Below are 15,204 nucleotides of genomic sequence, written 5' to 3' on the forward strand. Positions count from 1 at the left end.
TTATCACATTATTGATAATTTCATGTTATAACATGAAATTAACATTATCACGATCATAACATGCTAAAGTTAGCTGGTGATCGATAGCATGCTAACGTTAGGGGCTGATCATAGCGTGCTAACGTTAGGGGCTGATCATAGCGTGCTAGCATTAGCGGGCGATCGATAGCATGCTAACGTGAGGGGCTGATCATAGTGTGCTAGCATTAGCGGGCGATCGATAGCATGCTAACGTTAGGGGCTGATCATAGCGTGCTAACGTTAGGGGCTGATCATAGTGTGCTAGCATTAGCGGGCTAGGAAGACCAAGACCAACTCGGTGACATTGAGAGAGACCAACTAAAATGTGTATTATTCATTTATTTGATTTGCGTTTATTTTGGCTAACGCTACGTATCACGTTATAACGTGAAATCATCATAACCTTGAAATAACTTGATAATATCACATACGTGTCCAGACGTGTGCATCACTTTTAAGTGTCCTCTGGAAACACTTCTGTTTGCAGCACTTTTTCTTATTGTGTTGTGTTGTGGTCTTTGCAGCGTGTTTTCTCAATGCTGAGCTTGTGTTGTCAAATTGCTGAAAATGTTTTCTGAATTTATTTGTGTTTTGTGTTTTCTTAAGTTGTAGTGCTGTGAGCTCTTAGGGCCACAGTATTAACCTTTACAGAAAACATCCATATTCCTTGGAACGATTATATTGGTATTTTGGAAACAACCAAATCTTTTCCTGGTGGTCTCTAACGGTTGACAGAAACATGAATGTACATCTATTGTGCATTGAAGCAAGTGGAAAATATGGGGAGTCCCAGCAAGAACTGAGTTGTTAAGTTAATGGTTAAAAACTGCCGTGTGACTGTAGACTGCTCCTGTCTCTGCAGGTATTCCTTGGAGTGGCATACAGAGTCTGACAGCTGCTTTGACATTGACACTGTCGAAGGAACCATTTCCACTAATGAATACCTGGACAGAGAGACGGCTGTCCAGCATAACATCACTGTGGTGGCAACCAAAGTCAGTAAGTATTCCACAAACACAGAGCACACAATGTGTCTGTGACATCGCGTTACACGTTTTTGCAGAAGCAAATCCAAACATTCTCCTTCTGGTTGGAGCATGTACGTTTTAGAAAGTTTCTGGATGTATATTCTTATCCATAACAAGTATGACTTACCAAAGGTCAATAACTTCTCTATTTGGAGAAGCATGTGCGCTGTAAAAGGGAACTATTGTTGGGGCTCCGGGGTTACACGGACCTGTTGTGTAGGTGCACCAGAAGTATTAAGAGCCTGTTGAGTACACTTAAACTCTCTGGTGTTTTCATTGTTTGTACCAAACTGGACTTAACAGCATGGAGCACCCTATCATGTAACCATTTCCTGATAATGTAATAATGCCTGAAAATGCATTAAAATTTGCACTTAGCATTTTTATTACATTTTCAGGAGGTTTTTTTTTTCAAAACTGATTATGTAATACTTGACAGATCATGTAATATATATGAGGACATATTGAGATATTGAGTACCAGACTGTTATATGCACATGTGCAGATACACACGGACATGCAACTACACCCTGGTCTTAAGTAAATATCATAATATATTATGACAGTATGTCAGCTGACCACTATGTCACTTGACATAGAGTAAGATGTCAATTTGACATTGAAAGTGATATAATAACCATTTATGAGTGGATATGTAGGCCTATGTTTATGTCAGGTGTCATGTAATGTGTAGGTAGGTGTTATGAATGCTTCTGTACATCCTCTTCAAATGAAGAGTTACTGAAAGTTGTTTTGTTGGTTTGTTGTTGTTTTCATGAGGTAGTTATTTGTTGGAAAACTGTGAAGAGGTACATTTAGGGAAGAGTTACCTGGGTCTCCAGTGCTGTTCAGAAGCTTATCTGAGCTGTAATTCTGGTCTCAAAAGGAGGTAAGTCCATCATCCAGCCAGTGAGACCAGGATGTAGTTGCATGTCCCTGTATATCTGCACATGTGCATAATGGCTGTATGGTACTCAAGGTCTGCAATTTAACCCAATAGTCTTTCTGTTGTTTCAAATTTGATGTACATAACATCCTTAGATTCTCAAAACAAAAAATGTAGAACTGAAAATGAATATATATATTACATTATCTGTCAAGTATTACATAATCAGTTTTGGAAGAAAAAAAACTCCTGAAAATGTATATCAGTCATGATATTTTATGACCTTATTGGTGAAGTTATTACATTATCAGGAAATTATTACATTATAGGGTGTTACACGGTGCTGCTGCTGCTGTGGACACCGTGTTAGTTCTTATCTTTGACCCAAGGTCACACCAAAACACCAGCAAACCAAAAGAGTGATGCAGCAGTGGACCAACACCTGCTGTATTCTGTGAGGGGAAATTACTTTTCTGATGACTGAAGTCTGATGGCTTTGGAGTGATACACACTGCCGTGGACACTACATTTAGGATATCTCCACCCTGTTTCCTTGCTGTCAGACAGCCCTTTGTGACGGGGAACTGGAGCTGTTATCTATGCTTCCTTCAAAGCCACCAGACCTCCTTGACAAAAAGAGCAATTTTACCTTGTAGAACACATTAGTGGCAGGTCCAATGTTACCGTAGCCTTGTTTGATGAGTTTATTTGTACTATTGTGGGACTTTCAGATCCAAAGTAACATGGCGTCCACAGCAATATATTATGTGCTGGGATTTCCAAACGGAAATCTTTTTTTTTTTTTACATGGTTGAAATTGAAAGTGTAATTTTATGTCTTTTTTGGTAATTTTTAGGAAATTTTGTCAGTCACGTGACAAATATTCACTGAAAATCTGTTTACACAGAGCAGAGAGGAGAGGACAGGAGAGGCTGTTTACACAGAGCTGAGAGGAGAGGACAGGAGAGGCTGTTTATACAGAGCATTTTCGAATCTTTTATCTAATTTGTTGTTTCCATCAAGCTTTTCTCATGAGATTCTTCAACACGTGCATAGAAATTTGTTGGTGCAATCGCGACTATTGTTGTCTCGAGATAACTTCTAATGTGATTTGATTTGGCACTCAAAAAATTGACGCATTTTAATCGCAGAAATTTTTCCACCGCGGAACGTTTCTCACTGGATGAGTTTCAGGAGGAGCGATTATACTGGAGCACCAACTAGCGTTGATGAGTTGAGACAACAACAAACCACAGTGAACATGAAGGAAGAAGCTGATGAGACCTTTGGTTGGCCCCGTGGATGATGGGACATTTAGTTACTAAAAACCAACGGATGGAAGCGTCCATAAGAGCATGGTTGTGTTGCTAGGCAACAAGGAATTCACATATCACCATAGCAGCACATCCAGCCTCAAGTATCACCTCAATGCTAAACATATAGCAGCTAGCGGCTAGTGTGCTAGCTAGCGTGGATTGTGTTTTACTTCAAAAACCAAAGTATTCTAGTTTACAGAAGGTCTACCTACCTATAGGCTACCTGGATTTATGAAATGTTCTATATTTATAAATATGCTATAATATGTTGCTTCAGCGTATGTATTCAGTCATTATTCAATGGTATACTAAAAATCCATGTGAAAAAAATTACTTCTCACTGTTCTCAGGTCAAATATTTATATGCAATTAAAATGTGATTAATTTCGATTAATTAATTACAAAGCCTCTAATTAATTAGATTAATTTTTTCATCGAGTCCCGGCCCTAATCTCATTCATATATATATATAACCAAGCAGTGTAATGTTAAAATTCAGCCTTCCCTACAGAAATAAATCCATTCCAAATGAAGCTTAACTTTTTGGTTGTAAACACGCAGGAGTTGTCTTTTATAAGAGACCAACATTCTGACAGTAATCAGAAGGATTTCAGAACAATAACTGTTTCACTTTGGATATGTCAGAGTAGTTAGTGAACATTCAAAGTCGTGCTTGTTAAGGGGTTTAAACTTGTCCTGTCACAGTAAAAGGATTTTGAACTCTATCAATTATATCGTAGTTGTGATAACTTTTAATCCACTCATTTGGTGTGTATTAATGTCTGACAGTCTGAGGATTTAGTGTCTGTCTTGTGTTCGTTCTACCTTAAAGAGGATTTCTAACAGGGCAGCTGTGTCTCAGCAGGAGGGATCTGTCACTGATAGCAGGTTGATCTCCCACCCTTCCTGTCCAACGTGTCCTTGAGCAAGGCCTCCCAACGGTTCAGCCCCTTCCTTCAGTGCTGCCATTAGTGTTTTGGATAAAAGCGATACATAAATGCAGGCCGTTTCACTCAAAATCTAAAGTTTTCATTGTCAACAGGCAATCAGCTTCACTTCTGCTGTCATTGCCAAAGTGTTTGGGCATGTGTAATGATATTTGACCAAACTCATATAAGTAACATTTCAAACACCACTTCAAAAAGATTTTCTTCAACCACTGACCTTAGATTAACAGGGTCAGCAGCATCAGGGACGGACTGACCAATAGGAAACTCTGTCAAAGTCCAGAACGGCCGTCCCACAGACCCTGTTGGTGGCCTTTGTGGTCCATCAGGAAAAAAAATCTGATGAGCAATATTAATGTCAAAATAACAGAGAATAGAGTCCAGAGAGAGTCCAGGAAAATATAGAGAATCACCAATGAAACATATTCCTTTTATAGTTATTTATACTTTTCGAATTTCTCCGCTAATGCAGCAGATATTATATATCCCTCAAATAAATTAGGATTTCAGAAATGAATGAAATCTCCATCAGCTGCTGGAGTGCTCACTCTAAGATAAATCCAAAAATTAACTCCTGGCACCGAGCGCCAAAAATCTCAAAAACTCCTCATCTACACAAATCCTCAGACTCGTCAAAGTCAGCTGCAGAATGGAAAACAAGAAGTTGAATAGTGAAATGCTCCAGGATGACTGGAGAAGATGCGGGAAATGTCTTGTTGGTATCTGGCTGCTCCCACTGACACCAGCAGGACAGAACACAGCTGAACAACATGCCATGTGATGGAAAGAAATACATGCTTTTGAATCATAATTTGTACAGAAGTGAACCCAGAAGATCTACTATAGTGAAGGTCTTTGTTCAGAAGGCTTTACTTGGTTTACTTCATATAGCCCACAAAGGTAAAAAAAATAAAATAAACCCCCCCCCACAAAAAAACATTTCTTTCTTTAATTCCTCTTTAAAAAAACTAGAAAGTGGACCTTGAGTTAAGTTATGTTTTAATCAAACTATTCAAATATATTTTCAGAAAATGTATCAAAACATCAGCAGTTTAATCGCAGTTCAGAGAGCCACTCTTACAACCCTGACGCCAAAGAGCAAAAATGTTAATAAAACAGAATGCATAAGATTCAGTGTATATTTACAAAAAATAACCCCTAAAGTGTATCAGTTTGAGCACTCTATTCAATCGAATGTGGATTTGAAGATGACTGCATTCTGTTTTTAATATGTTTTACGACTTTTTGAAATCAGGATTCTGTTTTTAAATCATGGGATATATAAAAGAAAACTTCCCCAGGTTGCTAAAACCAGTCCAGATGCCACTATGTTCAGTGGTGTAAGAAGGATTCAGATCCTTTACTTCAGTAAAAGTATTAATACCACACTGTGGAATTACTCCACTACAGTAAAAGTCCTGCATTCAAAACTTACTGAAGTGAAAGTACAAAAGTATCAGCATCAAAATGTACTTAAAGTATCAAAAGTACAAAGTATAAAAGTACTCACTACTTAGTTACATTCCATCACTGACTGTGTTTGCAAGAGAGTCGTAAGAAGTACATTCTCACCGCTGATCAGCCCCTTACTATTTAAATATCTTGTTTATAACAGAAATATTTGATGTGATTATTATAAACTCATATTTATTTATCCATACACTGGAATCCCATGCATGCAATAACCCTGATAATTATGTGCAATACCCTACATGGTACTGCAGCATGTTGTATGTCCATTATTTATTAGTGTACAGTTCATTTTTTTTACAGCAACAGTAGCATTTTTTTTATCACAATTTAGTGTGAATGAGCATTATGATGCATGTAGGTGTAGTATTCTTTATATGATACTGATTTTGACACCAAGTGTACAACGTGTGTTTCATGTAAATCGGATGTTTTTTTCTGTACGGGGCGCTACGACTACGACTGTCTTCAGGCCTTCAGTCCTACACTACATATGACATTAAAGATTAAAAACAGATTAAAAACAAGAAGTTAAATAGTAAGATGCTCCAGGATGACTGGAGAAGATGAACTGACGGATAAAAACACACGTCAGGAAAATGTCTTGTTGGTATCTGGCTCCATCTAGTGGCCAAAGGTGATGCTTCCTCTGACACCAACAGGACAGAACACAGCTGAACAACATGCCATGTGATGGAAATAAATAAATGAATGAATGAATGAATTTTTAAAAAAATCATAATTTGGAGAGAACCGAACCCAGAAGATCTACAATAGTGTAGGTCTTTGTTCAGATGGCTTTACTTGGTTTACTTGATTTAGCCCAAAAAGGTAAACAAAATAATAAAATTTAGCATTTCCTTCTTTAATTCTGTAGTTTGTAAATAATCTTGAACATCCACCAAAATAGACTGCCAAAAGCCAGAAGGTCTTCAGATCCTGCTGACCAAATCTTAGATGGATCTGTTGAGTTTCAAAAAGTTATCTGCTGGTCGAAATGAGGAAACCCATGTATCTAACAAATCTTGTGAATATGGGAGCAACTACCGTCGTTGTAGAGTCCTATAAACACGTATCAATCCAACTGATGTATATATTCTTACTGTACTCACTAGCTTTGATGCACAGACTGAGTTTCATGACTTTCGGATTTTTCCAGAAGTGTCCAAAGTCCCAACGGAGCTGAAGAGCCACACCGAGCCTGATTACATCAGGACCAAAGAGTTCCTTGTTCAAGCGTGGCTACAGCGTTTCCTACGTTTCTGTGCATGCTGTAGCCCTTTTCCTAAAATGAAAATTGATACACAAAATCCAAGATGGCGAAATAAAAAAATACACTATATTCGTTAAGATGAGACCAATCACCTCACCAAAGTTTGCGGATGTCAAACAACCTTTATCCTCAGCAGAGCACAAATAAACCCGATCACTGCAGAACTGGCCGACTCGTCAGAAGTGGCAAAAATTGCAATTTATGTGCATTTTTGCGCATGCCAACCACCTCAAAAAACACAACTCTCAAGCCTGATTTCCACCGGGCGCGTTACTGCAGCATAACGTCAGCGTTGCGTATGACGTTGCAAATAGGTAACACTCTAATCAATGAGAGCGTTTCCACCGGGCGCGTTGCGTAACGTTACAGCAGCGTCACGTCAGCGTCTCTCCGCGAGCATTAGGTAGGACTTCTATTTCTCCGCGAGACGCTGCCAAACCACATGAATCTCAACAGAGCAGATCGCACCAGACAGGAAGTCCGACTCAGAATCAACGTAAAACAATTCCGCCCCTTTCAAAATAAAACACAATACGCAGTTCATGCTGCCCAAAACTACTTCACATCAACATTATGTTATGACCGGGGCACCAGATCAGCAATCAATCAATCAATCAATCAAAGGGTCTCAGAGGATCGGCGACACGGACGACAAGAGACTGATTGTTGAAGTGGAACATCATACAGTCATTTATGACATAACATATTGTTTTCATAAGGATAGATGGTCAGATCAACATATCTTTCACCTCAGAGAAGCAAAGCAAGTTGGTTTTTGTTGTTGTTGTTTACTTTATACACACAGTTTATCCATAGACTGTATAAATAGAGTTTAAAGTTTATCACGGGATCTTGCGGTCTCCCGTACGGTCAGGATTATCGTGTGATCTCGTTATCTCGCGTGTATACGGCCGGCTCGCTAAGCTGACGTGCTGCTGCTGTAACGCGCCCGGTGGAAATCCCCAGTCAGTGCCAATGCCCTAATGATTAAAGCTCAACAAAGAATACCTACTGATGTTTTCTCCCTAACTTTACTCTTAATGTTGCATATTTAGTTAGAACGTTAAATATGATAGGAGAATACTTGGGCGGTGTGTTGGATTAACAGATGAGCCTGTCACTGACTCCATGCTGACCCTTCCAGATAACCCTCTGCTGTCGGCTAAAGTGGCGGTGACGGTCAGCGTCCTGGATGTGAACGAGTTTGCCCCTGAGCTGGCGGTCCCTTCAGATATCTTTGTCTGTGAAAACTCCAGAATGGGACAGGTAAAACTGTATGAACTGTGAACTGTATCTGCTGAGATGAAGAAAAGGAAAAACACAAACAAAATGGTGTGGAACTTACTTCACACATACTGGCTGTGTCCCAAAGTCAAGGAAGGATGCTCAAACGGCTGGATTTGAAGGACACTACGTCATCGACATCCGCCGAAGGACTGTCCCAATGTCGAGGATGCTCCGGAGGACAGAGTCCTTCTTTTGCCCAAATTCCGAGGATACGTGTGTATCCTCCGTGCGCTCCGACTACCCATAAAGCATTGCGCACACCGGTCTACCGGGAGATTTAAAAATGGCGAGCGTAGAAACAGCGACGCCGGCGGCACAATATGCATTTAAATATGTAGATATTTTCAGTTTACACTGAATGTTATCACATAACTTACAAAACGTGCGTTCAAAGTCAAGCAAAAACATATGAATAAGCATATGCCAGAATATTAAGCTTAAAGATAATAAACGTCATCTTGATACATTGCCGGTTAAGTTAATTAATGCCGTCTCAGTCGCTAAAGTTATTGTTTATTAATTTATATGTGTCCAATGATGATGTACTATGTGCAACTATGCCATTCAGAAAGTTATACATTTCTGTATTGTGTTTACAGGGACCCAAAGTCCGCTATTATCCGTTATTGTTATTTATAAATAACTGTTATTGTACTGTACTGTAAAATAAAAAATAAAAAATCACAGAACATATTTCCATGATGAATTATGCGCCGCTGCATTCATGGCACTAAGTAGCAGCCGAATTCAGCCAGGATCAGTGAAATATTCAGGTTTAACAGCTGCACACTCCGAAGGCTGTCCCATTTGTGCATTACACCAGTCAAAGGAAGGACTCTTGCCTTGCCTTCGGAGGACCCGACTCTGAAGGAAGGATCCTACTAAGGAAGGATCCTTGACACTGGGACACAGCCACTGTGTTACTACTATGTTTTAATTATACATTCACCTATGATGAATTCAAATAGTTCAAAACTGTCTGACAAGCACATTCTGAATGTAGTTCATACAGTTGCAAGAAAAGTATATGAACCCTTTGAAATTACCTGGTTTTCTGCATTAATTTGTCATTGAATGTGATCTGATCTGCATCTAGTAGACAAACACAACGTGCACAACCTAATATCACACAAACAATTAAATTCATAGAAAAGTTTCTTTATGTCAGTAATTCAATTCAAAAAGTGGAAATACCACATTTTATAGATCCATTACACACAGAATGATACATTTCACGTCTTAATTTATTTAATTTCTTATATATTATGGCTTACATTTAATGAGGACCTAAAATTCAGTGTCTCAATAAAATTTAAATAAAACAAAAGACCAATTTTAAAAAGTATGTTTAAAATACTTGAACGACTGGAAATGGACTTTTCCATCATATTCTAATGTATTGAGATGCACCTGTCTAATATTTCATGTCTTCATTGAACACATCCATTAAACATTCAAAGTGCTGGTGAAAAATTAAAATCATGAGAACAGCATCCCAACAGTGAAGTTCTGTGGAGCGAGCATCATGATTTGGGACATCCTGAGAATATGTCTGAGCTGAAGCAGTCCTGCAGGGACAACAAGTTCTCCAACCTAAAGGACAGAAGGGATCGTGTGTCAGTACCACAAATTACGACAATTGTAGGTATCGCGGCTCGCTGTACAGCAGCGCGTTCTAAAAATAGCACACATTTCGCACACTCGCGGTTGTAAAAAAGGCTGCAGTTTTTGTGGATTTATGTTATAAAGCCACTGACCTAGGTTCATGGCAAAAAATAATCCTGTTTAGGCATTATAAAAGACAGTTTAAACAGTAAATAAATGCACATAAATGATGGGAGTGAAGTAGTTCGCAAGTTCTGTAAATAAAAAAAAAAAAGTAAGTTACATTCAAAAACGTGATTCACGTTACTTACGCTGTCAATCACTACTACGTCATTAAGATGGTGGCGAACGCATTACGGTCTACGGCGTAATATGTAAATATCGATCTTTTTTCGCAGCCTGTACACATGACCTATATTGAACAGGCTGGTGAGGAAGAATGGTCCAAAATGATCTGATCAACAGCTTGATTGAGGTTATTAATTCCAAGGGTTCACTTACTTTTCCCACCAGCACTATGAATGTTTAATGGGTGTGTTCAATAAAGACATGAAATATTACTATTGGTTGTGTGCCATTAGATTAAGCATTGTGTTTGTCTATACTTGGGACTTGGATCAGATTGAGTGTGTTCAGCAGATCCTCTCTCTTTTCCTCCCGGACCAGGTGGTGCAGGTGGTCAGCGCTGTGGACAAGGACCTTCCTCCTGTCGGACAGAGGTTCTTCTTCAAGTCCCCCAAAGATCTCCGCAACAGAAACTTCACTGTGCGAGATTTCGGAAGTAAGTAAGAGGGGGAAATGTTACAGTTGTATTTTAACACGACTACTTTATTTCACTGGCAAAGTAACTCAAACAATCAGAATCAGAATCTGTTTTATTGGCCGTTTTAAGTATCATCCAACATTCAACATATCAGACTCTGGTTTTATAATGCTCTCAGAGGTACAGAGATAGCAAATGACAATGTAAAAATAATGTTACATTGTGAAAGTGGGTCGCTCCTAGTGATGAACCTACCAAGTCACTGTTTTCAGTGAAAAAGCTTTAAAAACTAAGCTGATGGTTTATACACAGAACCGTCTGAGAAGCCGTCATTGGAAAAGGTTTGGAAAAGGGCAGACGCTTTAAAAAAATTCCTGGCTGATGATTGGACGAACCATCTGTCTATCACAAACCTGTGTTGCCTGTGTTGAAACCACTCTGGAGAGGAGCAACAGTATACCTTTTCATTTCATGCTAAATATCTGTGGACCGCTGTATGTGAGAGACCATTGTGATGTTCCAACCAGTGCTTCAGTGCCACCATATCCCTTTCGAAAGCTTTGTAAAATAAATTCATGATGATAAATCCAACACTGTCTTCTATCCTTTTCTGGTTGAATCGGTCAACCAATCAGAGGCTGTGCTGCTGACTGTCGGGTAGCCCTGCTCTTAAATGCATTGCTCAATCCTCCTATTATCATTGCTTCTGATCTATATAATCAGGGCGGCATCAACCTAAATATATATGACCATCAGTCAGAGGTATAAATGATCAGAGATTCAGAAAACATCCAGATCAGATATCAGGAGAAGCTGTGGTCTGAAAGGCTTCTAGGTTTAACTGAAATTAACCGAGTTATTTGCATTATAAAAACCTAAACGCTCTGTCAGACCGTCTCACTAGTTTAAACAATGTGCTTGGAGCTGAAGCCTGGAATAAGAAGTAAGAAAGTAGCACAGTGGTGGTTTTGGTCCTGGTCTACTCTTATCCTTAAATGTATCGTAAATTGAAAGAAATGTTTGAAGTGGAAAGGAAAGGTTTTGTGCATGTGATTTCTTTGTGTAATCTTCAAGAGCTGATCAGTGAGGATACTTATAATAACCTGGGACTCTGTCGGTGGTTTAATATCTCCCCCTGTCGGTTCTCAGACAACACCGCTGGCATTGTGACTCGCCGTGCTGGCTTCCAGCGGCGGCTGCAGGATGTCTACGTTCTTCCTGTTGTGGTTGAAGACAGCGGTTACCCGGCCCAGAGCAGCACAGCCACCCTCACAATTCGAGTGTGTTCGTGCGAGGCAGGAGGCTCGCTGCTGACCTGCTCAGCAGAGGCCATCTTCCTGCCTGTGGGCCTCAGCACTGGAGCTCTGATGGCTATTCTTCTATGTGTGGCTCTGCTTATTGGTAAGCTTATCTTTTTTTAATCGCGGAGTTATGTGACGAAACACCGAAACCAGGAGATTATCCTACATATGAGTCCCAGTCTCAGTTTTATTGAGATGTATTATTATAATATTCCATTTAGGTAAATTTAATGACACAACTAATTTAATTCTGGTTCCTGGCTGACGCGCCTAAAGCTGTGTGAATGCACAGGACTAAAATATTATAATTTACTTTAATATTTAATTGTATTCAGGGCTTTATTGTGAATATGTCTGTATTTGCCAAATCATGGTAAGATTAAAAGCACGGTAAAGAATCACCCATGTGTTGATTAAACATTAATGAATAAATGCTAATGTTTATAATATTAAAATATTAAATAATGCAATTAATGCAACAAACAGGTTTGTTTTGGTAATAGCATCCAATGCCCCAAGTAACTGTTTAAAAGTGAACGAGTCATTTAAACCATACTCTTATACTCAAATAATGGCCCCATACCCACAAAATATAGAGCTGAGGTAGAAACTCCCCTTCTTCCACCCAGACTGGGACTGGCATTCAGCAATGTGGGGATACAGCCTGTCTAAACAGGGGCAGTGGTGGAAAAAGTATTCAGATCCCTTACTTCAGTAAAAGTACTAATACCACACTGTGAAAATTCTTCACAACAAGTAAAAGTCCTGCATTCATAACTTACTGAAGTAAAAGTACAAAAGTAATAAACGTACTCGTTACGCAGAATGAACCCACTCAGATTGTTTCATATATTCTAAATATATTATAGGATTTGTTGTAGTGATACATTTATCTAAGTAGAATTTGAATTTCCTCAAGGTAGGACTCATTTTAACTACTTAATATACTGTTATGAGGTTTAATTAAAAAAGTCTAATCACTTTAAATTGATCATATTTTCATGTAAAATCTCAACATGAAAAGTAACTAAAGCCATCAGCTAAATGTAGTGAAATAGAAGTATAAAGTTACATCAAATAGAAATACTCCAGTAAAGTACCTGCAGTGCCTTAAAGACGGATTAAGACTTTTACAAGTCTACCTTAATACTTTACTCAAATGGCATTCCTTTTTCCCCTTCCTCTCACACCTGCCATAAAGATATCCTTCATAACATAACATAACATAACATAACACAGGAGCAGTAAAAAGCATCGCATTCCAACTATTTTCTGGTATTATACACAGTCGCCCATAAAGTTGGAATCATTTTGTTTTCAGACACAATCCTCTGTTATTATGGTTTCATTTTCATTTTGACATGTTTGGAAGAGATTGATTAATAAAGTTTTGAGAAGATATACACTTTATCTGTCACGAATGAATAACTTCAAGGAAAGATGGAAAGAGGTAAAAAATATTTTATTCCAACTTTATGGGCAACCGTGTTATATTCGTAATAACTAACAAACTAAATATAATCCACTATCACTGAACAAAGTGATAGTGGATGTTCTAATATAATGTTGCATTTTCCACTGAGAATAAAATCAATGTTAGAAAGACACATCAGTCATGGGACTTTGACCCAGGACAATATATATATATACATATATATATATATATATATATATATATATACATATATATATATATATATATATATATATGTATATAAGCATATCTGTATTTTAGAGTGGTTATTGTGAAACAAATACATTTGCAGTGAACTAGAGTAAACAGAGTCAGAATTGTTGAATCTAACCCTAACCCTGTACACATAAAGATTGGACCAAATGTATTTTCCATGTTTAGATATTTTCAACTAACCAATCAGGGGTTCTCTTTGTGTCTTGCAGTCATGGCAGCATTATACATGGGACAGAGGCGCCACAAGGAAAAAGACACTCTGATGACATCAAAAGAGGACATTCGTGATAATGTCATACACTATGACGATGAGGGCGGCGGTGAGGCAGACACTCATGCCTTCGACATGGGCACGCTGCGCAACACACACTCACAGCGCACCAGCACTCACAGCAGCAACTCCAGGAAGGAGAAAAGTGGCTACGGAGACGGGGTTCTCCTGCATCTCAGCAGCCGCTCCGACGAGGTCAGGTCTCCTGACATTCACCGTCAAACAGCCAGTGTCATCTCTGCCGTGAACAACAAGGCACCGCTCTCTTCCCGTGGCAAAGTGAATGAGGGGGATGCTGAATTGATCAGGGAGTTCATCGCACAGCGGCTGGAGGAGAACCAGCAGGGTTACGGCGGCCCGCCCTATGACTCACTGGCAACCTACGCCTATGAGGGTGACGGCTCGGTGGCCGGCTCGCTCAGCTCCATAGAGGAGCCCTGGGTAATTGACAATACGGGGGATTTCAGCTCCCTTGGTGACTGGGGACAGCCGTTTAAAATGCTGGCTAGCATCCTGGACAAACAGCCACCCGCTCTGTCTGAGGAGAGCTGAGAGGAAGCTGGACAGCATGCAGACTGTGAGAGGCTATGTGGGAATTAGCTTACTTTTCTAGACATGTTTTTTTTACTGTGACAGGCACTGGATAGAATACAATGAGAACTTTCTAGAAAGCTGTCCATGTGAAGTAGAGTTGTGGGCTGGATAGCTAGAGAGCAGATAATCCAGCTACAGGTGCGTGAAAAGAGAAACATGATAGCTCCTCAAAGTGCCTGAGGTACTTTATGTTTACATGTATTTTAATTTATGTTACTTAATAAAAAATATCTTCATTTGATCTTTCTAACAGTGATTCAATCAGATGCTAATCAAATCAAATGCAGTTTCTTTTCTTTCTTTGTCAGTCGGTTCCCAGAAGAGAGCTCAGACTGACCTGGGCAGTCCCCTTTTCCTCATTTTTCTTCCAGTGTGAAATCTCTCAAAAGCAACTGCTATGAAATTTGTTACAGACATCAATGTCCCCATAAAGCCTGATTTCCACCGGGCGCGTTACTGCAGCGTAACGTCAGCGTCGCGTATGCCGTTGCAAATAGGTAACACTCTAATAAATGGGAGCGTTTCCACCGGGCGCGCTGCGTAACGTTACTGCAGCGTCGCGTCAGCGTCTCTCCGCGAGCATTAGGTAGGACTTCTATTTCTCCGCGAGACGCTGCCAAATCGCGTGAATCTCAACAGAGCAGATCACCAGACAGGAAGTCCGACTCAGAATCAACGTAAAACACTTCCGCCCCTTTCAAAATAAAACACAATACGCAGTTCATGCAGCCTAAAACTACTTCACATCAACA

The 15,204-nt window shown here is 39.4% G+C and overlaps 1 protein-coding gene across 1 annotated transcript in view; it reads left to right on the plus strand.

Moving 5' to 3' along the window:
- LOC131980852 (cadherin-12-like) overlaps positions 1 to 14,680 on the plus strand; it is a 73,606-nt gene extending 58,926 nt beyond the window's left edge. The window contains exons 10-14 of the mRNA XM_059345160.1: positions 884 to 1,020; positions 8,086 to 8,207; positions 10,500 to 10,614; positions 11,746 to 11,997; positions 13,797 to 14,680. Of these exons, the coding sequence (XP_059201143.1) occupies positions 884 to 1,020; positions 8,086 to 8,207; positions 10,500 to 10,614; positions 11,746 to 11,997; positions 13,797 to 14,410 (1,240 nt within the window). The 3' untranslated portion in view covers positions 14,411 to 14,680. The remainder of the gene's footprint in view (positions 1 to 883; positions 1,021 to 8,085; positions 8,208 to 10,499; positions 10,615 to 11,745; positions 11,998 to 13,796) is intronic.
- Positions 14,681 to 15,204: the final 524 nt, after the last annotated feature.

The sequence above is a fragment of the Centropristis striata genome, chromosome 11, assembly GCF_030273125.1.
Source record: "Centropristis striata isolate RG_2023a ecotype Rhode Island chromosome 11, C.striata_1.0, whole genome shotgun sequence".
NCBI lineage: Eukaryota > Metazoa > Chordata > Actinopteri > Perciformes > Serranidae > Centropristis > Centropristis striata.